At 40.6% G+C, this 24,238-nt stretch overlaps 1 protein-coding gene across 2 annotated transcripts in view; it reads right to left on the reverse strand.

Annotated features, from left to right (window-relative positions):
- Nucleotides 1-1,322: 1,322 nt before the first annotated feature.
- kank3 (KN motif and ankyrin repeat domains 3) overlaps nt 1,323-24,238 on the reverse strand; it is a 38,794-nt gene continuing 15,878 nt past the window's right edge. The window contains exons 2-13 of one of the 2 annotated variants that reach the window (XM_050055133.1): nt 22,242-22,312; nt 19,014-19,088; nt 16,514-16,598; nt 13,469-15,262; nt 12,573-12,675; nt 11,859-12,101; nt 11,624-11,714; nt 10,906-11,125; nt 9,139-9,281; nt 5,776-5,976; nt 2,854-2,955; nt 1,323-2,123 (exon numbers count right to left, since the gene is read on the reverse strand). In XM_050055133.1, the coding sequence (XP_049911090.1) occupies nt 2,061-2,123; nt 2,854-2,955; nt 5,776-5,976; nt 9,139-9,281; nt 10,906-11,125; nt 11,624-11,714; nt 11,859-12,101; nt 12,573-12,675; nt 13,469-15,262; nt 16,514-16,550 (2,997 nt within the window). In that variant the 5' untranslated portion in view covers nt 16,551-16,598; nt 19,014-19,088; nt 22,242-22,312 and the 3' untranslated portion in view covers nt 1,323-2,060. The remainder of the gene's footprint in view (nt 2,124-2,853; nt 2,956-5,775; nt 5,977-9,138; nt 9,282-10,905; nt 11,126-11,623; nt 11,715-11,858; nt 12,102-12,572; nt 12,676-13,468; nt 15,263-16,513; nt 16,599-19,013; nt 19,089-22,241; nt 22,313-24,238) is intronic. The other variant, XM_050055132.1, reaches the window with a different exon arrangement.

Consider the following 24,238-nt stretch of genomic DNA (forward strand, 5'->3'; position numbering starts at 1 on the left):
ATACTATGACATTTTTTTTTACTTTTTATGGCATACTATACTATGACTTTTTTTTTTACTTTTTATGGCATACTATACTATGACTTTTTTGTGACTTTTATGAGATACTATACTATGACTTTTTTTTAAAACTTTTTCTTGCATACTATACCATGATATTTTTTTCACTTTGTCACATACTATACTATGACTTTTTATGGCATACAATACTAAGATGTTTGTCATATTTTCATAGCAAATTATACTATGGCTTTTTTGCATACTATACTATGACAATTTTTTCTTACTTTTTGATACATACTATACCTTCTTTATGACTTCTCATGGCAACGTATTATGACTTTTTATGGCATACTGTACTTTGACTTTTTTGTGATTTTTTTTTTATGGCATACTATAGTATGACTTTTTGTGACTTCATATGACATACTATACTCTAACATTTTTTTTTACTTTTTATGGCATTCTATACTATGACTTTTTTGTGACTTTTATGACATACTATAGTATGACTTTTTTTTTTTTTTTTTACTTTTTGTCGCATACTATACTAATGACTTTTTTTAAATTTTTCATCACATACTATACTATGACATTTTTATGACTTCTCATGGCAACAATATGACTTTATGGCATACTATACTATGACTTTTTTTTACTTTTTGTCACATACTATACTATGGTATTTTTATGACTTCTCAATGCAACTATACTATGACTTTTCATCACATACTATACTATGACTTTTTTATGACATTTTATGTTATACAATACTAAGATTTTTGTGATATTTTTATAGCAAGTTACACTATGACTTCCTATGTGACTTATGTCATGCTATACTATGACATTTTATTTTTGTTTTGTTGCATACTATACTATTACTTTTTTTTTTTTTGCCTTACTCACATACTATATTATGACATTTTTATGACTTCTCATGGCAACTATATTATGACTTTTTATTGCATACTGCACTTTGACTTTTTTTGTGAGTTTTTATGGCATACTATACCATGGCATTTTATTGCATACTGTACTAAGATGTTTATGATATTTTTATGGCCCTTGTCCTCGTCCTCGTCGTCCGCTTATCTGGGTCCGGGTCGCGGGGGCAGCAGCCTCAGCCTCAGTAAAGAAGCCCAGACAGTCCTCTCCCCAGCCACTTCCGTATGGCATACTATATTATGACTTTTTATGGCATACTATACTATGACCTCTTTTGGCCAACAATATTTTGACTCTGTAAAAACTGCTTTTTTTTAAAAAAATAAATAAAAATAAAAAAATGTTTGCAATCCTTCATGAACAACCACATTCCATCAATTTTTATGTAAATATGTTTATTTCAGACATGAATATATATATATATATATATATTTACGTATATATTTATATGAACATACAATGCACAGTTAGTGCAGACTATGAAGGTGAAGAGGTTCACAGATCAGTTAACCAAGGCAGGACAGAAAGGGAAGACCAGAGAGCAACACACACTGGCTGTGTCATGTCATGTGATATCTACAGTACACACCGCACATGCAGACAGAAGTAGTCAAGAATGTGTAGCCAGGATTTGCCAATTCAGGGAGCCAATAAAATAAATTATCTTCAGCGTCTACACTTTATTATAAAACAGTGATGTGTCTTGACACACGTTATTATAACAGTGTGTGGGCTTACATGGAAAATTATAGTTGCAAGGTTTTGTTTTTTTTATGTGTATCACATCCCAGCGGTGTGTGCTGCCCTTAACAGTAAAAATATTAGTGAAGTGCAAATAAATGTAAAGGTCTCATCTCCTCTCACGGGAAAAAAAACGAGTGCCGGAGACCTCATTTAGACAAGCCAGGAGCTCTTATTAGTCAAGTATATTATATAACCATTCATGACTTTATGGAAAAATAATATTCTCATATTAACAATACTTATAAATGCAGGACATATGGCAATATATAAATACATATATATTTAAGTAAATTCCAGTGGAGCTTTTCACAGCTCAGATCCAGTTATGTTTGCTGGTCTGTCCGTCAATGTGAGCGGCCATGATCCTTTCAGTCTGAAGGCCAGGACTTACTGGGGCTGCTGGGGCTCTTCGGCTGAGCCTTCGGACTCCCCTGAAACACACAATGTGAAGAAAATGGTTTAAATGACATTAAAATAATTATTTTGCTCTGCCCTGGATTATAGGATTATATTTTAAGGTTAAGAGCCATTCAGTCTTGAAGGAAATTCTTCTGTATTGACTGTTAGTGTACCTAATGTGTATTGACATTGTAAGTTTAGATTAACTTAATGGGGATGTTTTTGTAGTGATAAAATATATGGTTTTCTGTCTCACCAGAAAACACAATCCACAGAAGCTTAGTAACACCTATAGGGGGCAGCAGTGCACCTTCAGTCAGTGCTGCCCACACCCAAACTGCAGCTTGGAGCGCTGCCGAGGAACTGATCCGACCCACTTTAAATACAACAGACGTTGCTCACTGTACAGTTATGTTGTAAGTTTGACCTGCACAGACTTCAGCCTGCTTGCATGCCATTTCCCAGCTGATCTAAAGCTGGTGGCTTTCTGACCTTTCAGCTTGTAAACCCAAAAATGAACCACGGCCATCTGAAAAGTGAACTCTTGACTCCAAATGTTGAAATATATTCTTTCTTTTTTTCCAGACTGTTCTAACGAGATAAAAACAGAACAAGACGAGTCTGCATTAAAACTAAAGGTGACTTTCCTATGAGGTAGGCCATATTTTGAACTTTGTTTTGTTTGTTTTTTAATACTTTTACAAGTGTGACTACCCAATCAATTCTCCCCAGAGGAGGCAGTGGGTGGGATGGTGGACTCACCACAGCAGGCTGGGTCTTTGCATAGTTCATATGGGCGTAGAGCAGTACAGCTGTGTCATTGTGAGACGCCTCCAGTGCGATTGACAGAGCATTGCTGCCATCCTACAGACAGAGGAGAGAGGGAGAGACAGAAAGAGTGGGAGGGCAGAGAGAGTAAAAGTGAGTTTAACAAAAACATAAGAGAACAGAGAGCTTCATAGCTAGAGATGGACCATGTTACATCAGTCTTATGATGGATGTTGGGACAACTTGTTCATTCCAATCTGTTAAGTAACTGTCATGCATCCTTGATTGGCCAATAAACAAGCAGGACATTCACGTGCCCTACATCTTCACGATTTCTTTGATTTAATAGCAGAGAAAGTGCAATTACAAAAGCAAACACGTCAAGCAGGACATGAATCCACAGTGAGCGATCCTGTGATTTAGACCCTATAAAAACTATTGGTAAGAAGTAATATGGTTTCATGTTATGCTGAAAAACCAGAAACTGAATCTTATTCGACAATTTAATCTTCTGCCATCCGTGCAAATTTCTCTAGTTAAAATCAGAGGTGAAAAGCTGCATACATTTACAGTTAGGTACATAACTCAGTTTAGGGTTTAGTACATTTTCAGTACATTTTTTTCAACTATTGAATTTCCTGCCCAGACCATATCTCTGTCACAAAACAAAAAACAAAACCACAGGATCCTTATCAAAATGTCTGTTTAGGTTATTTAGTTATGTAATACTGGTCGATATGTTAACCGATATGTTTTTGTTTCCTTTAATTTCAAATACTGATATCAGTAGTGAGCACGACTGCAGCTGCAGGACACGCACAACAGACTGAATTGTACACGTAAATAAACAGACGCATTAATTGGAGCAGTTGGGAGTGGTTTAGTCTGTTTGATTGTCTCTGCTTTTAGAGAAATAAATTCATTCAATTACCTTTCAACAGGTTAGAACATAGTTTTCGTCTATTCCACTTTTGCTAACTGTAGTCACGACTTCCTGAGAAACCGAAACAAGATCAAAGGGCCCTGATGCACCAAGCCGACGGTCAGCTGTGCGTTAATATCAGGCCGATGGTGAGTGCCCATTGCCCCAGTTTTTGCTGCATGCCCTACACCATAGGCACTAGTTGGCCCTTGTCGGCTCTTTTTCAGCCAATTCAGCACGTTTAATCAGTGTCAGACCTGGCAGAGCCCATCAGTGAGTGAAATCACTCTGATTGGCAGTTCAGGTTAGTGCATGGCAACAGAAACACAAAGTGAGGAAAGCAAACAAAAAGCTAGAGTCAAGAGGGCGTGAGATCAAAGCAAACTTGTTATATTGGGTAAAATTGTGTTTTTAGCCATTGAGCTCTTTAGCAAAAACAGTTCTTAATTTTTTTGCGTAACTGTTCACTAGCACACAGTAAATCCTGGCGGTCTTCCAGTTTCCCTTTTTGAATGACGAATACACACTACTGCCCACCTGCTGGTGTGGAGAGTTACTTCCTCTCAAACAGGCGCAGAATGTACGTAATAGTTGGCCACTGGCTGTAGTCTTTGCGGTGTGTTCTTGTGCAACTTTGGCCTTTGGCGCCACTAGGTCTTTGATGTCAATTTGGTGTGTCTGGGCCTTAATTTGCAGACTCTTCCAGTTTCTCATTTGCGTTCACTGTATGAGCTGTACATCCAGGGGGCTAACCTGCATGGCGTGGTGTAGCTAACAAGCTTTCCAAGTGGAACTCTAATATGATGGCGTTTATTTTCCACACAGACGTAGACCATTTAAGACAATGTTAATTAGACAGAAATTATTTCATTTATAGAGTACCAAACCGACAGTTGTGTATCCTCACACTTCCAGTTAAAAGAATACATGAAATAAAAAAGGTTCAGCACTATTTTTTTTTTATTTTTTTTTACATGTAACTCCACTGTGTCTCACAGTCATGTTTGTCATTCTGTTCTGTGTTTTCAGAGGACAGCAGTAGTCAGCCCCCCCCCCCCCCCCTCCCCCTCAGTCTACCTCTCCGTCCAGCTGTGCTGCACTGAAACACAATCCAGGAGCTGCCTGCACTGAATGGCCAACTCATTCGTGGCACAGATGTGAATGCTCAAATATCTGTCTGCCTGGCCTTTCTTCAAGCATCCATACCAATCCTCTGTAAAATCGCTTTAAAGCACTCGGCTGTGCAGATTAACAAAAAGCGAAGCAAAAAAATGTCACAAGCAGCAGTGAGAGGAGTTTTGTTCCAGGGTAAGCATTCTGCTGTTTGAGAAAAGGAAATGATCATACTGACAGACTGATGCACTAACCCTATAACGATTTAATGGATTTTTGGATTTGGTGCGTAATACAAGTCAACTGGATGACAAAATCATAAAAGTCTGAAGCTTTTAGAGTCTAAAAGAAATGACTAATTGACTTTTTCCACCTTTTTTGTTGTTAGGACATTAATACTTGCTGCTGACTTAGAGCATGTGGTGAAGTACGCAGAAGACTGGTGCAAGAGTCTGCAGGGCATGTTGTCTGAAATCTGCAAGTCTACAAATGTGAACACAGGAGTTATGGCTTTTTAATTCATCCCCTGGGGGCTTGTGAGTAGCCCAGTGATTGTGCTTCCTGTAAACAGCACTGATTTCAGTAGAAGGCAGATGAAACTAATCTGATCATGGCTCTTTAGCGCTCAGCCTGTCCGTGCTAACAAAGAAAAACACGAAAGAAGAGAGGCAGAAAAAGAGGTGACAAGGAGAGGAAACTGCAGAGAACTATTTCCCATGAGGCGCCGTTTCCTGAGAACAGATTAAGCTGAATCCCAGACAAGAAAGTGCTCAGATATTTTCAGCAGTCAGAGATCCAACAGTTGGCTTCATCTGTAAGCTCAGGGTAAGTTAATTAAAGTTTCCCTCAGTGAGTGCATTAGCTAAATGTTAATGCCTTACATTATCAACAATGGATATGTCACAACCAGGCTGTTCCAGGAGCAGTTTGACGATCTCAGCACGGCCATGTTCACTTGCACACATGAGAGCTGTGGATCCCTCGTCGTCCTGCACGTTAACATCAGCGCCACACTCCAGCAGCGCCCGCACCATCTCCTGCCGACCGTGGCTAACAGCTAGCATCAACGCTGTCTGGCCCGCCTGCAACAGTAAGGAAATATGAATGTAATTTCCTCCTAAGAGAATACAGCTGTTGTGAGGTTATCATATGGCTTACCATATTTATTTAGTGATGAGAAAATTTACACCTGAATAAATATTGCAAAACAAACAAAAAACACTGACCAGTACCAATGTTATTGTTCATCTATCTGAAACAATGTGAAGGAGGAAATTTTTTACTTTAACTAAAGATTAACTACAAAAGGTATTATTTATACAGATAAATTTCATTTTTCAGCCCTACACTACTTCATTTTTAAAGTCAAATAAATTTCAGCGAAGTGCTGCCAGTCTTCATAGCTCCTCAAAACTGTTGTGCCTTGCTTAAGAGCATTTCTGTTATTATGCAGCAATAATTTATTTATTCAACCCAAAATTTCCCTTGTTAGTTAAAGCTGACAGGTGAGTTTTTATAAAAACAACTTTTATATATATAACATATTTGCTCAAGCTGTTTCTACATCCATACAGTAGTACATAAGACAAGTCTGTGAAAAAAAAACATGTTCCACCTCGTTGTGCTTCTAAAGGCATTTCTTAGAAAGTACTGTATGCTAAAAAAAAAGTCATGAAAAAGTGATATTATAGTATGTCATGAAATATCATAGTATAGTATGTCATAAAATGTCATAGTATAGTATGTCAAAAAAATGTCATAGTATATTCTGTCAAAAAAAAGTCATAGTATAGTCTGTCAAAAAATGTCATAGTATAGTCTGTCAAAAAAAAAGTCATAGTATAGTCTGTCAAAAAAGTCATAGTATAGTCTGTCAAAAAAGTCATAGTATAGTCCGTCAAAAAATGTCATAGTAGTCTGTCAAAAATGTCATAGTATATTCTGTCAAAAAATGTCATAGTATATTCTGTCAAAAAAAATGTCATAGTATATTCTGTCAAAAAATGTCATAGTATAGTCTGTCAAAAATGTCACAGTATATTCTGTCAAAAAAATGTCATAGTATAGTCAAAAATGTCATAGTATAGTCTGTCAAAAAATGTCATATTATAGTCTGTCAAAAATGTCACAGTATATTCTGTCAAAAAAATGTCATAGTATAGTCTGTCAAAAAATGTCATAGTAAAGTATGTCAAAAAATGTCATAGTATGGACCGTTTCATTGCTAGTCTGTTGCTAGGGCAACAACTTTGGTCCTGTTTACTTCCTGTCAGCTTCTGCATTAACATACATTCAAACAGGAAATACAAAGGGACCAATTTAGAATGTTTATGTTGTCCAGTTTGNCAAAAAATGTCATAGTAAAGTATGTCAAAAAATGTCATAGTACGGACCGTTTCATTGCTAGTCTGTTGCTAGGGCAACAACTTTGGTCCCTGTTTACTTCCTGTCAGCTTCTGCATTAACATACATTCAAACAGGAAATACAAAGGGACCAATTTAGAATGTTTATGTTGTCCAGTTTGAAACGGTCCATAGTATGCCAAAAAAGTAGTGGTATAGTATGTCATAAAAAGTAATTGTAACGTATGTGATTTAAAAAATGTCATAGTATGCTATAATATGCCATAAAAAGTCATTGTAAATCATATTCCTGACATCACAATACTGAGTGAAGTTTAGACTACCAGTGAGATTAACAGGATTTTATTTACAGATTATATGTCTCATGTAATACTGTGTGGGTGTGTGGAATATAAAAGTTACCAACCACAGCTTTAAGGGGTGAAATTAATGACCTACACACAAACAGCCTGCTTCCCTGGTTCTGTCGGCCGCAGCTTCCCCTAAACAGTGCCAGGTGTAAATGTGGTCCCTAATTTAACATGGAGAAAACAGTTCTGAGAACAGCTTTGCTTTGAATTTCAAAACCTGAGTCACTAATTCAAAGAAAAAGTGTTTTTATAAATGTCACCCAGCACATAAACACCCCAGAGACCATAAGCTGAACTTAAAACACAGCAGAAAATAGTACTACTTGAATTCCTGATTCCAAAATTGCATTGCGTGTCTCGTGTTTTGTTCCCCACAGCAACAATAACATTAATTGGATTTATAGCCAGTGGTGCTATAAATTTAGAGTCCTATGACTTGGCAGTGTGAGAGCCTGTCAGGCGCCGTGTCCAAACACACACACTACACAACCCGATTAGATCAAGCAGAGAGATAAAACCACTTAAAAGTCAACAGATTCTCACAAATGTGTCACGTTGCGTTACACATTCCCCTAACTCAATCTAACCTATAACCAGTGAATAAACCAATTATTCATCTGGCTGAGAATGCAGTACTTCATTACAACACAGGAAATACTCTTTTAACACGTCCCCTGCTTAAATAGCAGGCAACAAAGACGGCTTTTATCCCATGTTTTCTTTACCTTCACCTGGCAAGTAGGAATCAAGTACACATTGATTCATTTGTTTTGACTAATTTAAAAAGTAATTAAGTTGTATTTAACTTCTTTGAGTGTTTGTGTGTGTGTTGCTGCAAATGTTTTTGTGAGTGTCACACACTATAAACCAGCAGGGAGAAGCCAAGTTGAGATTCGGCAAAGGAATGCTGTAAAAACTCTTTCGTGTGCAATCTTAGTAACAGATCAAATTAGTGACTCGTTCACCTCACACTCTCTTATTTGGCTGTAATAAGTAGAATTGATCCTATGTTTGGTTTTATAGTGAATGATTTCACATCAGCAGTTTAAGTGGGATTAAATTCATTTAATAAAGCCAGCTGAGCCAGGATCGGCACTTTTTGTAAGTGATAAAATGCTTCAGGCTGTTGGAGCTGACTACAGACTAACAGTGAGTCTTTGCGTTCTTTTTATGGAAACATGTTGGTCATTCACACTTCTCAGGTGATGCTTTTTAAATAAAGAACTGTATATTGGAAAATATGTGTGTCACAAGTGATGACTTAATCCAATATGCACATTTTAGAGCATGAGAACAAATTTTAATAAGCTACATAATTATCAAAACCAGCATGCACTGATTAATCTATTTAATCCCATGACTTTTATTTTATGGTTTACTGGCAGGACCTTTACATCAGAAGTGACACACACACACGAGACTGTGGGAACACTGAGGGAGTCACATAAAGTGGCTACAAGCAGCATGTTAGGAGTAAACAACACAGTCGAGTGTTGTGTCTGGTTCTGCAATGACCTGACGATGACTTGCCTGGCTGGCCTTGGCGTTGACGTTGCCCTGACTGAAGAGCCTCTTGACCACAGCCATGTCCTCCTCCTCCTTCACAGTAGAGAGAGCAGCCAGCATGATGGCTGTGTAGCCCGCCTTGTTCTGCTTATCCACGTTGCACACACCTGCGGGAAACATGCTTAACTACTGTGTACTTTAGCATATATGCAAGGTCACAGATAGGCAGAACACATCACTACTTACATATAGATGAACAGACATTTACACTAAGTTGCCAGTTTATTAGGTACAGCTATAACTAATGCCGTCTAAAACAACAGTCAGTTTTATTCCAGAGAATTTATTATATTAGAATCTGTTTCATAAGGTTTTATAGGTCAAACATAAATTTTGGCTTCTCCAGCAGGATAGCGTCACCTGCACTTTAACCAGACTGTATTTCTTCAGGTAATTTAGCACAGTATTCCTCTCACACTTAACACACTACCAGATAGAATACTTAGACAAAGTGTGCACAGAGTTTTTTCTAATTGCCAGTGCCTTTTTTCAGTTGTTCCCAATGAGGAGAGAGCATCAGCACTGCCCCCAGCATCTTTTTTTTAGAGTGCTCTGGCTTTTTGTGAAGTTCCTGTATGCACTTCTGATTGAAAATCTCTGAAGTTTTCTGAAAGGCACTGGTGCTGCACTGTCGCTCCTTTCAGGCAACCAATCATATATTGTTTTGGCCGTATCTGTCTATCCTGAGCAGCAACAGCTGATTGCTGACGATCACGGGTTACTGCCGTTTGATGCAGCGCTGAAGGGGTATCTCCTTAAGCCTCTCTCCTCCTGCTCTATCTGCCCGGTTAGCACAAGCTAACACAGCAGCAGCAGCTAACAGCCGACACAACACCCTCACACTGACACTGAAATGTCTTAACTGTCGTTAAACCCAGTAATAAACGTTGGGTGTTAGCCATGCAATGCTAACAGTAAGCCCTGTCACTTCAAGTACAACTTTCCTGGGCACGGAGCTCACACTCCCGCAGCAGTGATCTCATGATAAACAGAGACAGACTGTAAAACAGAGCGGCAGAGAGACACAGCACCTCTCTTTATCCTCTTACAACAACCCAGCTGGCCACCAACATTATTAGACATTGTTGAATTTAGGTTGTGACGTCTGATGACCAAACAAATTGAAGTTGCTGAGTTTAATCTTCACACAGTGGAAAGTTGTGAGAATCCGCCCGGCCGCACACACACAGTGTCAGAGCTAACTGTTAGCATCACACGGCTTTTTATCAACAGGTTAAACATCAGAGTTAAGCAGTTTCCGTGTTGGTGTGAGGAGTTTGTTTGGACCGTTTAACGGCATGGTGTTGGATGTTAGCTACTGCTGCAGCTGTGTAGCTCATACTTATTGGGCAGATGTTGAACTGACCCCTCACCAGGAGGACAGCAGCTCTGGAGATGGCTTTAACAGAAAGTCTGATAATCCGGCGAGGAGACGGGATGGTCTGGGATCAGACCACCAGCGCAAAAAAGATCGAATGCAAGTATAGCTTGACTGGAGATGTTTAGATGCTACTTGGTACTGAGTTGTTTTGGTTAATACTTCAAAGGTATCGAGTACTAATACCCAGACTTAGGTATAAATAAGAAAAATTGGCTTTGGGTCCCCAGACATGAGAGCCCGAAGTTGGAACCTTCTCTAATAACAGGTTGGATTATTACCAAGATTGTCTTTGTAGCCTGTCCGGTAACATTTTATAGTGTAGTGTGTATTATTCTCAGAGGGTCACTGACCTGTGTCCAGCAGCAGCCCCACCACACCAAAGTTGGAGTGGGAGACACTGTAGTGGAGAGCTGTGTTGCCGTTGCCATCCGTCATGTTGACTACATGCTCCAGCAGCACCGAAGACACCTCCGAGAACGCCATCAGGTAGTCTGAGACCCGTGAAGGCTGAGCCATCTTGGCGCTGGAGATGCGGAACCACTCGAGCTGGACTGTGTGGGTGCTGGAGAGCTGAACATGAGGGTGGGAAGTCATATCATCTATAAGTATCCATTACACACAGACACGGCATCTGGAGCGTATTCATCTCAGCAGGTAGACAATAATAAAGCTGTATTTTACTAGAGTTGGTTACTCACCCACATTTTCTCATAAAATGGTGAAATTAAAAACAGCTGTGTAAACAGTGTGTTTTGGCAAAGTCAAACTGTATTTATCTGATGTGTATATTATCCTAACATTTCACTGAATGTCAAGGGAAGCTTCTTTTAACCATCCGTTGTTAAACTCAACAATGATCCCGTTCCCGAGCCTTTTCTCAGTCTACACTCCTGTTATTGTCCCATGAGGCTCCTGTTGTTTATAATTAACGTTTGCTGGTGCCTAAAATATCCCTAAAACATCAAATACAGTCGCACAGCTTTCATCAACTTTAAGTAATTACGATTTTTCATTATTTTGAAAAATGAGTAGCTTGATGAAAGAGTAAAGAAGCATGCAGGGACGCACCACTTCCTTACTCTTCAGTGTTTTGACATCATCGTTCAGGTGGTTCTTCAGAATCAGGCACGCTTCACGCATTTTCGAGCTCAGCTCAAACCTGTAAAAAACACAAAAATGTGTCAGTCAATGTGTTCAATGATCAGATTTGATCTTTGAGGAAAAAGGAAACTTTTTTCTGAAAGTGCATTCAGCAGTGTAGCAGCTCGCAAAATGTACTCTTTGGTACTAAGCAACAGCGTACTTCTCTTTCACAGCATCAGATGAATAATTTGTGGCTCTCAGGGTTTCCTCATCAGTGTCACTCTCATCCAGGTTGACGTTTCTTTCCTCCTCTGACGTTTCGTCGTCCAGAGCCACCTCGTCCTCCTCAGTGCTGTCCAAGCACTCGCCTTCTCCACTTTCTCCAGAAGAACTCCCATCCTCCTCCTCCTCCTCTTCTTCCTCCTCCTCCTCTTCTTCTTCTTCACTGGATGTAGATTCATACCTGGGGGAAACACAGATATGTGGTGGAATAAAGTGCAGCTTGGGCTGTTGAAATTTTAGGCACTCTGATGGCTCCTTTTTCAGTAGGCAACATGTTAATTAGTGAGGAAAATGTTTTTTTGCTACTTGTCAAACCTTTAACCTGGTCACAATTGATTCAGTTTGACTACTCGCCAACTGTGTCAAACTGCGTCGCCCTACAAGTGTCTGTCAGGTGAGGAATGACAACTTACAGAAAGCTTGACACCTTGTGGGAATTGCACTCTGTCACTGATGCTAGTGCTGTTAGCATAAGTTAGCAATTTTGGTGGACAACTGTACAGTTTAATGTGGAAGTCAGATGGAAAGATTTTGTTTTATGCGTGCACCTTTTCTGTGCTGCTCTCAGTGAGAAGCTCTGCTCTAGACCGTCTGCCGCTCTTATTTTATTTTTACTGTGGTAAAAAATAATATAAGGTTTCAGGTTACCCACCCTCCATTTAGAATACCAACAAACTGCAGGCTCTTCTTGCCAGTGGTGCGATTCTCGCCTGCGTTACTCCCATCCTTCCTCTTCATGATTGATTTCAGCATACCTGTTACCGCGAAGGAAGCAGATGGATCAAACATTAGTTCAAACAAAGAGAAACACTCACACATGATGTAAACAAAATCAGTCTGTCACTGGGGGGATTGAGCCATCTCTTTAGAGTATGACATTTTTGCTTTCTAGTTGAACTGCTTATGAAACCAATTTGTTTTTTCAATAGCTGTGTTCATTTTTCAGTTAATATTCTTCATATCTGAGAGGGTATTTCTGTAATTTCTGAATACTGTCAAATAATTTTCACAGAAAAAAATGATGTTATTTCTAACTTATCATATTAGAAAAAGACATTACATAGACATACAATCATAATTAATCATGAGTGTGACCTATTGAGTCTTTGATCCAGTGCACACAGGTCAGCTTGTCATGCAATAATGTGAAACTGCCTGCAGGCAAACATAACATTCAGCATACATGTAAGTGTCCACTAAAAAAACGAAGACTTAATATTTACTTGGTTATAAATGAGATAGTTCTTTGAAGCTAATTCCTATTTTCCCTTTACATTAGTATCAGATTACAGGTGCTGTAGTTGACAAAAACAAACTTGATGGAAGAAACTTTGACCTATGCATACAAACATTTTGGAGACGGAAAATTGGCGACACAGATGGTGAGGTGGAAGCCTGATTGTAGAAATTGTTGAATATGTTTTGGCGCATACCGTTTTTGGTTTTTGTCTGTACATACATTCTTAGTATGGATCCTAGGCATTGTTTTCTAAATGAGACCCCTGATGTGTCACTCTTCACCGAAGGCAAATACCTTGAAGTTCTCACCTGTCTTGGTGCTGCTGGCTGCAGTCTTCTCTTCTCGATCTTCCTCCTTCTCCTCAGCCATACAGACCACCTCCTCTCCTGGTGAGACCTTGTAATCAGCGATGGTCAACTGTCTCTTCTTTGGGACTGTAACTTTCTGCTCCTCCATCTTTTCCTCAAACAAGATCTCCCACTGGCTGGCAGTGCTGACCACTGCAGTGAGAGCTGGTTGTTCTGTCTCTGCTACAGCATCAGTCTGAGTGCCTTGTTCCATCTGAGCTACCTTTAGGCTCTCACCTACACATGCATCGCTTACCTCAGGACGACACAAAACTGCAGCATGCTTTACCGCAGCAGTCAATGTCTCTACTTGGGCATTCGTCATGTCTGGTTTTGCGAGAACCCCCTTCTCAAACGTGACTTTGGAGGTTTTCTCCTCCACCTGGGCTTTAAGGAGCCCCATGTCTTTGTCGGCCACACTCAACCTGTCCTCCAGAGCCACAATGGACTCCTGCTGGAATTTAATGGTGTCCTGTAAGGTGTCGATCTCCCGCTGTGCTTCACTGGTCAGCCCAAGTAGTGACTCCATAACCCAAACCTCAGCCTCCTCTGTCTCCACACTGGCCTGTACTCCCTCCTCATGAACCAGAGGGACCTCAGTTTCTGTTCCTTTCTCACAAACATTTACCTCAGTGCCCTCAGAGGCATCTTTCACGCCCTGGCTGTAATAGAAAACAACAGAGTCCATCGGCACATTGTCCCCAACAGCCACTGATTTCTTCTCAACGACAGGAACTTTTTCTGGAGCTTTTATCAAGACTTTCGGTGAAGCTTTTGTAGCTTTCTCGTCCTTACACTCAAATTTCTCAGCCAGCCTTTTCAGCTCCCCAGATTTTGTGAGGGGTTTATGTCCAGGTGAGGTTGGTGCAGCCAGTCGACTGTGGATACTGTGGTCAGACTGAAGGGTCTCTGTGGTTTGGGTAAAAGATTCTGTGGTCTGTTGCTTCTGCTGGGCCTCCTCCATGGCTGCTTTCTTCTCCTGCAGGGCTAACAGGAGCATGTCTTTCTCTGCACGAAGCTTGGCCACCTCTTTCTCAAGTGCAGGAACACCTTTTACCCTCTCTTCCATCTCCTTCAGCTGTTTCAAGGCTGTAGCCATCTGCTCTCTAACCGTCTGCAGCTGGCTGGGTGGGATTGGTGTCATTGTGGTGCCAGCAGCTGGAGTGCTGCGCCCAGAGGTCTGAGGGCTGGGTTTAGTCAGGCTACTCAGCAGAGGCTGGGTGGATGGAGAGGGTAAGCGCTGTTTGGGAGGATCTGTGAGCTGGATGCGCCCCCCGTTCTGGTGCTGGTGGGTTTGTTCCTGCTGAAGCCGCCGGCTGGTTTCCAGAAGAGTCCGCTCCACTCTGGGGTTGCGCTGCGGTGGAGGAGGTGGCACTTTGGCTCCAGCTGACAGGGGAGGAACATTGAGGAGAGTCACGGGGGAAATGCAGAGTCCTTCACACGGTGCTGACCCAAGGCGGTTTCGTGGTGGCGGTGGCGGAGGCGCTCTGCCATCCTCACTGGCCGGGGACGCCAGAGACTCTGTGGATGTCCAGCCACTGGTACGACCACCTACACTCCTCTGAGAGAGTTTGACCCCTCGGCCAGAGCGGCGGGAACCGACGGGTGCCCGACGGAGATTGTGCCCACTTTCTATCTCTTCTACATATTTGAGGAAGTCCAGATCCAGCTGGAAACCATACGGAGTCTGGACGGAGTAGGAGCCTGACTGGTCAGCCTCCTCCTGGCTGGGGTAGATGAAAGGAGAGCCCAGATCTGAAGGGAAAAGGACATGTGACCGGACAATATGGCTATGAACTTAAAGGTGGCCTTTGAAGCTTCAATATGAATGAATAAAAGTTCTGCTTACATTCAGTGTTTTTCACCAAAACGCATAGTGTGGAATCAAGTCTAACAAACACATTAAATGTATTTCTTGTCTCATAAAACACTTGCAAAGCCCATTTTTAAAAATGTTTTACACCTGCATTATGTGGGATAATAAACTACTACTTCTTCTATGTGCCTCAGGGTGCTCTCAGACCTAGAGTTGTCTTGCTTTGGTCTGAATCAGGGACTAATTTATTTACACAGTTGCATAATTGCCTAGAGTTGGTTCGTTTTCTCACGGCAGCATTTACAAGCAGACCAGATCAAATGCCTGCGCGAGAAAGCTGCTCTTGATTGGTCAGAATTTCCATGCGGGAAAAATCCAGGACGTAAACAAAACATTTAAGAAGAGTACACTTGTAAGATAAATGTGACACTTTCTAATGTCACAATGGAGGGACAACTACGCAGGTTGATTTTAGCGCTGCTCATCGTGGACTATATTGCTGTCATTGTTCATTTTAGTCAAACCATACAGTTTGAAAACGAGGCGCGGCTCCAACTAGAAAACAATGTTTTGATGCATTGGATGTGCTGAATGTGCATATTAAGGCAGTACAGGAGGAGGTGCACATTAATAATCCTCCAGGACTGCAACATGCTCATGTTTAACCCAAAGAATGTGTAATGTGACTGCAGTTGCTTCGGATCGAGGTCGGAACATGTTCTCACCATAAACGAACCGCACCAGAGTTCATTTGTAACCGGACTGAGACCACCTCTTCAAGAAGGTCTTAGTCCAGTTGTTTTGGTGCGCACCTGAGTGCTTTGCTGAGTGTTTTAACACCTGCCCAAACGAATCGCACTTAGGGTGCAAACGAACTTGAGTTCGATTGAACCAAACCAAACAGGGCAGGTTTGAAAGCACTCTTAGTGTTAATACAGTATATCTCATATTCAATTTCAAATATATTTTGTTTCTTGTGGTTTGACAGCACTGTGATTCCATCTGAACCATTTCAATGTGGTGAACTAAACAAAAATTATTTGGCTTATTACAACAGTAAATTGAAACACTACCGCACCCTGCAACACCCAAACCACATCTCAAAGTCTAAATATTTACATGTTCAATGTTATAAAAGAAACTGGGATATGAGAGACAAAAAACAATAGCATCTTCATGCAGTTCCTTACCAGGCAGCTTTGGGTTAACTTGCACCGACTGAGTCATTTTTCAGGAGTGGGACCTTTCAGCACACAGCTTCAAATCAACACCTGACTAAAGAAAACACACGGTGACATGAATGCATTTGTCATGACTGCACTTAACAAAAAGGAAGGAAAAGGATCATAGTTCTAAAAACACTGCACAGTAGTTTGGTCAAAACATCGGCACAAGTTCATCACTTGTTACCTTCGGACTGTCAGCATGTGTCAGCCTGTGTTATGAGTTTATATTATTTTGTAAGCATCAAAATCGCATTCTCTAAATGCTCCCATGTTTTTGGTAATAGGAGACACAACAAACAAGTGGCTCCTTGCTTTCACTTTGATGGCGGACACAGATGCTTCTTTATAGGAGTTGTAAACGTACTACAAAGTGCAAAAGCGCCTCAAGAAGTTTATGAGTTTTCTTTTGGCTCCTTAGCACGTGTGACTGAATTCAAAAGAAGGTGAATTCCTTTCCTTTCCTTTCAGAGATAAAGTGGGTTGGTTAAATGGACTGTTTGCTTTTCCTCTTTAGAGTTGTTGAAAGATGTTGAGCCTGACATCATCTGTACCTCTGTGTGTGAGTGTGTGCGTCTTCAGCTTTCAAGCTTTTGACCTCTTTACTAGAAGCTGCTTGAGCTTTCAGAAGATCTCTGCAGTAGACTTTCTTAACTATAAGAGACGTTTTGAGTCACTAAGAGTGCAAGATGCGTGCCTGGAATTCAGATCGACATTTGTGTGCGAGTGTGTTATGTAGAGAAACTTCTGGCACTCACAGTGAAGTTGGCGGTCAGGGAAAACACCTCAGAACAAAGTCAAGAACAAAGAGTTGAACAGTGTCCAGAAACCACAAGACAGCTGCTACATTAATGACAGCGTCACACCATCCATCTGTACTGAGAAACCACAGGATTCTTCTCACATACATACTGCCGCAGTGGGAAATCCAACATTCTGTTTGTCTCATGTGTCTGAATAAATACATTGTATGCCCAAAGAAACTAAAGGGCCCTGAAACACCAAGCCGACAGTCGGCTGTCAGGCCGTCAGTAACGGTCTGTCACCCTTGTTTTTGTGGTGTGCCCACACCAATGGCAGTAGTTGGCCCTTGTTGGCTTTTTTAGCTGATTTAGCATTTGTGTAGACATCAGATATGACGGAGCCCGTCGACAAATTAAGTCACTTGTCACAAGACAAGTTTTATTAGCGAACAGTAAATATCCTTTGTTCTGTCAACATCAGGTTGTGATGTTAATGTGCTAACTGGCTATCGTCTTGATTCCATCCTGTCAATCTTCTGGTTGCCCTTTTTGAGTGATGAATACAGACTAACGCCACCTGCTGGTATCAAGAGTTATTTCCTCTCACACAGTTGTAGAACGTGTATACTTGTTGTCATCGTTGGCTGTAGTATTTGCGGTGTCTTGTTCAAGTGCAACTTTTTGGCCGAGACACCGGATATTAGGCAACACAACAGTCAGCCTTTGTTGTCACTAGTTGATGTCAGTTTGGTGTGTCTGGGCCTTAAACTACGTTGTAAAACAATGCAAAACAACAACAGCGACTTTATTCTAACATTAATTTTTTTACACAATATTCTAGTTTGAAGTAGGAAGCAATACAAAACGTCTGACTGAGACTGAAGCTAACTGATTTCTACTCTTCATCATCTTTAAAGGAATACTTACCCACAAGATGACTGTTTCTATATCAGTTACACACTCTGTGTTACCTTGAATTCATGAAGAAAACTGTTTTTATTGCATGCCACAATATTAAACGAAGAATCCAAAAATGGCAAACATTCTCAATGAATTTAAGTCATAGGCAACCATATTTAACAACATCAAAACACCAGTTTACAAACTCTCACCAAACTCGTGAAGTATAATCCAAGTGTCATTTACCCAGTCGTATGCTCCATACATCCCAAACACATGCATTTTCGCTAAAACCTTACTATTTAAAAAACTTTTGTACAAACAGTCCTACGCACAGATTTCAAATACGTGCTTGCCCATGTGCACTACTCATATGTTGAAGAGTTTTAAACAGTTAGGTTGTAATGCATGTGTTTTTTACTACAATTCATCAAGAATTTTCTCTGTTTTTGGATTCTTCGTTCACCGTGGAGGCATGTGAGAAAAACAAAGTTTTCTTCACATATTCAAGTTAACACGGTGAGTAATTGTTATGCAAATAGTCAGTATCTGGGTTAAGTATTCCTTTTAGAGACAAACGTGATCTGTTCAAAATGTCTCAATAGAATCAACAATGCTCTTCAATTTGATCCAAACAAACAAACTGTGCTTCAGGAAAAGAGCAGAGAGAGCTCATAACGCCAAGTTGAAAACTGCATTTAACTGGACACTGTCTGGATAATTGTATACCCATTACAGAGAAAAGATGGAAACGTTGACTGTAATATGACACACTGTAACTTAACACAGTAAAATGAATGCTGTTATGTTGCAGAGAAGGTTACCTCTCTCAGCCGCTCAGTAAGTGATTCATGCAGCTGGAGTTCAGGCTGGTTCCCTTCTTCCTGCCGCACTCAGCCCTGGGAAAGAGAAAACACCCACCATCAGATCTCACACATCAACAGCAGTGTACAGCACATTATTATTCATATTATACAGGCATGTGACAAAATAAATAACAACCCTGAATATAAATGAGGAGACCAGCATAATGGATGCAGATACTTCTACGAGATCTACTCAGGAGGATTGTGGCGGCCCAACACCTTCCAACAATGTGCATGTCACAGTTTGTCACCTATGTGTAAATAGTGCACAGATTGGGCTGCACCGAATCGTTGGCTCCAAAGCTTCATTTGTAATGTTGGCATCGTATTCTAAAGCAACATTCAGATGGTGCATGTCTGTTCATTCTGTTTAAGCTCGACATTTCTGCACAGCTCCAGATAAACATAAGGTAAAATGGTAAATGCACTTGTATAGCGCTTTTCTAGTCTTCTGACCACTTACTGGCTCGAACACATTCACACACTAGTGGCCAAGGCTACCATACATAGTGCCACCTGACTCAATACATCAGTTTATTACCCCAAAAGTCTTTCCAGCTGTTGCTCAACAGGAAGTGTGTTATTTTTCTATCTTTTGCAGAAATACATATATTTTTTTTTTTATCTCAAAATTAAGAAATGATGAGAAACATCTCCAGGGTGTACAGCATGAAGAGAAGTCAGAGAAGCTAGAATAAACAGCAAGAATGAAAAAGCACTGGACAACAGGATGCTAGTGTAAACTCTGACACGATGTGCGTCCACCTGCACCGCCACACACCTCACCATCACAGGTGTGAAGGTTTACTGAGTAAATTATAGAGTTGCTGTCCATGTGGGTCGTGTAAAGCCGATGTTTTTTGGGTGTAAAACTTTTAAAACACAGAGAGACAAAGATTCATGCAGCAGAAAAACAGATACACTGTGTCTTTAAAACACGTACAGTCTCAGATACTGTAACATGTACCCCCGACCCCCCTCCATACACTCACACACGCAAACATACGTGCAGTCATTCATTTTGTTTCAAACACACACACAGATGTGTTTTCCAGCAGCCTCAGGCACATTCCTAACACATGCTGTTGCAACACGCCGGTCGTCCTTCTAGCTGACTGACTACTGATAACCTATAAACACACACACACACATCACCTGTCAGCTCAGACTGCGGCAGACAGACAGTTTATTGTTAAAGTAAAGACCAGAACATTTAGACAGACAGAGGACTAATTACCACAGGTTATAGGATGGAGTTATTCTGGACAATAGCTGAGTTTAAACACTCGGTGAAAAGGAACAAGAATCTTCTCTCACTGATAACAATGTTTCTGCTCAGCATCAGCCGCCGCTCTGTTTCTCCTCAGCGTTTCTGTCAGTTTCTGAGTCTCAGGTCAAAACACAGTGAACGTGATGCTGCAGCAGTCGAGCCAATCACACACAAGTTATACAAAAGAGGTTTTCAAAGATGTGGTCTGACCTTGTTGGCTTACTTTGGTTTGAACCAGAGGGAGGTGGTAGTTTACTGTAGTTTGAGTTTGTTTAGGATCAAACACTAGCTAACCAGAGCTTATAAACAAGTCACATGACTCAAAGGTGGTTAGTTTATTGGGCAATTTTAGCGGCATGTAATCCTGTCTGGATGGATTTAGAAGAGGTTTAGATGTTGAAACAAATCTGGCTTCAGTTGATGAAACTTAAGCTCCTTCTCTGCACTCTTGTTCCACATATATCATCAGATGTGTTTTAGTGACATCTGCAATACGGTTGGATTACACTGCTATTTATATTAAAAAAAAGGTACAGTATGTCTTCTTTGATGTCTTACTAAAGCAGGATCGTATCAGACTGAACTTGTTCCAGTACAGCTGCAACACGGTTTGTATCAATGACAACAAACTATGTATCTTTAAAGATAAAATAAAGAGCACATGCACTTCTGGCGAGGTTTTGCTCTAACATCATCATTATTGGCTCACAGAAATGCACACAGCGCCATGTTTTCTATGCGTTAATAATTATGACTGTATGCAGGCACTACGTCATTCATAGTTTGATAACGACCCCAATATTTAACATTGCAAACTAATGCCAAGTACATATGATGATGACAGTTTTACTCAGACATACTGCAGACTGTCAGAGCTCTAACAAGTATTAAATGCATCTCTATACCACTAATTTATTTATCTTTATTAACCAAAGTTCAGGTGACATCTTTAAACCAGGATAAACGTCTCATAAGATCAAAAAGCTGCACAAAGATGTAAATGTTGAGCTTTTTCCACTACAGGAACTTAACAAGCGGTAACTTGGTGTGCAGCCATCGCCACGGGTTCTGCTTCTGTTTCCACTAATGTTATTTTTCTAATATTTCTGGAGATAAATTTCATCACTGCTCAAGATGTGGTACTAAATCCAAACACTGCCATCAATAAAGCAGGATGTGTGTGTGTCAATGTACAGATGACACAACAACACAGTGGAAACACAGAGTGGAATGAAAGCTTTACAGGTTACAAGTCATTCAAAAGACCCTTTAATATGCCAACTGAGTCCATGAGTATACAAGTATTGTATTTTAAGGCTGAGTTTAACCGCACCAAACTGACGACATCTACACCATTATTATCATGAAATAGTATCTTGGCATGTCACAATACCAGAGATTTAGTAGTCGATAACGATAGCAGTGAAATTCCACAATTCTCAACAGCAAATTTACAACAGTAAAAACAAAAACAAAACTATAAATCCCGCTTAAACATGCACTCCTTTATTAAAAACATTTAAATTTCATGCATTCCTGATGAGCCGTCTGGAAAACAAAGTACTAGTCTCTGTGGGTTCATGAGATTTTGTGGGCAAACAAGCCTCAATTTTTATATAGCTGACAGTACGTTAACACATCTCTCCATTGTTGTTATTCAGCACATGTACATGTGAGATATGACAGTTGGTCTTTGTGTTAGGCTGTTTGTCCCGCCCCTCCTTCACTGTGATTGGACGGATGGTGTCAAAGTGACGAGTGCACTGTTAACCTAAAGAACACTTCCATCTCTGCAGTGTTTCACTTTATTGTTAAGCTATTTGACTGAAAGCAAATATACCATAAACTCAACAATAAAGTGAAACACTGCACAGATGTAAGTGTGCGGAAATCTTTTTCGACCAGTTTGAACTTACTGATGTTTCCAGCACCTTGCCAAGACCAAGGCGGGTGGAGCAGTGGTTGTTCTGCATCAACTCTTAGTGACCTGGGGGGAAAAAAAAACACCAAACATGCAGCGCTCAGTGAAGAACAGACTGCTCAGCACCTCGTTACACTGCTGGCGTTTGTATCATAATGTAAAGGCTAAGCTGTCGCTGCAGCTGCACTTCTGACTATGTTCAACATGTTGTTGTTGTTCTTCCTGGTAAGTGTTCTTCTTTTGGCACTAAACAGCTGACTAGAACATTTGTAGGTGTTTATGTTGCCTCTTCAGGTCCGTAAGAATCTCATCTCCAGTGCCGTCAGTACTGCAGAAAAAATTAGTGCTATCACGTTTTCAGAATCATCAGTTCTCATGTCATCCCTAAAATTGTTTTAAACTTTTCTTGAAGTGTCCAAAGACACAATTATGCACTTTAAAGTCTCGATCAGTCGTCCACAGCAGCAAACAAAAAACACGAAGGGTGACCAAAAAGATGGCTGCCTCTCTTAGGGGCTGAGAAGTACTCATTTCTGTGGAGCATTATTCATAAAACTGGATTGCACAATGTGTTGTTAAGTTAATTAGACTGTTGAGTAAACAAAATGAACCCCCAACAGTCAAGTCTTTCCTCCTCCCCACATCTATTCTCTTTATTCTCCCATTCATCATTATCCTTCTCCTCTTCCAGTCATCAGTTTCCCTCATTTAAACATTCTTTTTTCTTTCTCAGCTTCTCCTCATCTCTACCCTCCTCTAATCACATGACTCACTTCTCCTCTGACCCTCTTCTTTTCTCACCCACCACACACACACACACACACACACACACACACACACACACACACACACTCTCCTCTCAAGTGTTGCTGTTTTTCTCCCTGATTTGATGACAGGCAGCAAATTACAGACTTCAGGGAGAAGCTGCATTCCTTCTCTCTGCACCCCCCGAATCCTGACCAGCTGAGAGCCACGCTGTCGAGTCTCTCACACACACACACACACACACACACACACACACACACACACACACACACACACCACTGAGTGCCAATGCACATAATGACACTTGCAAGCCAAAAACAAAATAACAAAAATGCACCAGAAACACATGTACGTGAGGGCACATACCAACAGAAACACAGTGCATATATTCACACAGACAGCCGAAACACAAACACACACACACACACACACACACACAGAGTCACACGATGCAGTCAGACAAAGACGATGTTCACGGCTACAAATTTCAGCCAACACACTGCGGTCATACCACCTTAACGTAGTAAAGTTTTCACTGTGTTCCTATTGTGAACAGATAAAGCTCATTGTTCTTCAGACTCACTAAAAACAGCCTGAGACGTCTGTATTTCCATGGCGACAAATTACGTTACATTCTTCAGTTTTCACACAGCAATCAGCTTTAAACTGTGGCAGCTCATAATCAACACTACAGCCACATTTCTCCACACTGCAGCCACACAATAATCTTCGCTATCTGCCAGCACTATCAGCAGCTAAAAGTGTTAACTAAAGCAAGGGTGTGTTCACTGTGATCCAAGAAGGCTCTACATCTATTTTCATCTGTTGAAGGATGAGTGCGGTGTTATTTTATGCTTCCAAAATGTCCAGGAAGTTTCCTGGAAAGATTTCTGCAGAGAAAACAGAGACAGTGTTCAACTGGCACAATCCCAATTATTTTCCTTTTAATTAGTGCACAGTAAGTCAGCTGCACACGTAAATTAATTAAAAGATCAATGACTGCATATTTCCTTGGCTTGCCTTTTGAAACAATTTCTATTTTCTTTATAACTTGAGGCCAGTTAAATTATTAGGAAATTACAAACGCCTAAAGTGAAGCACTATCTTGCTGTTATTGTACTCACCAACATCCTTGCTGAGGTCTTGCAAACACAACCATGTCCAATGGGCAGTCAGATGATTTTACGGGTTGTAAACAAGCCGACAGTTAACCAAATTATCTGAAAC

This window comes from Epinephelus moara, chromosome 10 (assembly GCF_006386435.1).
Source record: "Epinephelus moara isolate mb chromosome 10, YSFRI_EMoa_1.0, whole genome shotgun sequence".
Taxonomy (NCBI): domain Eukaryota; kingdom Metazoa; phylum Chordata; class Actinopteri; order Perciformes; family Serranidae; genus Epinephelus; species Epinephelus moara.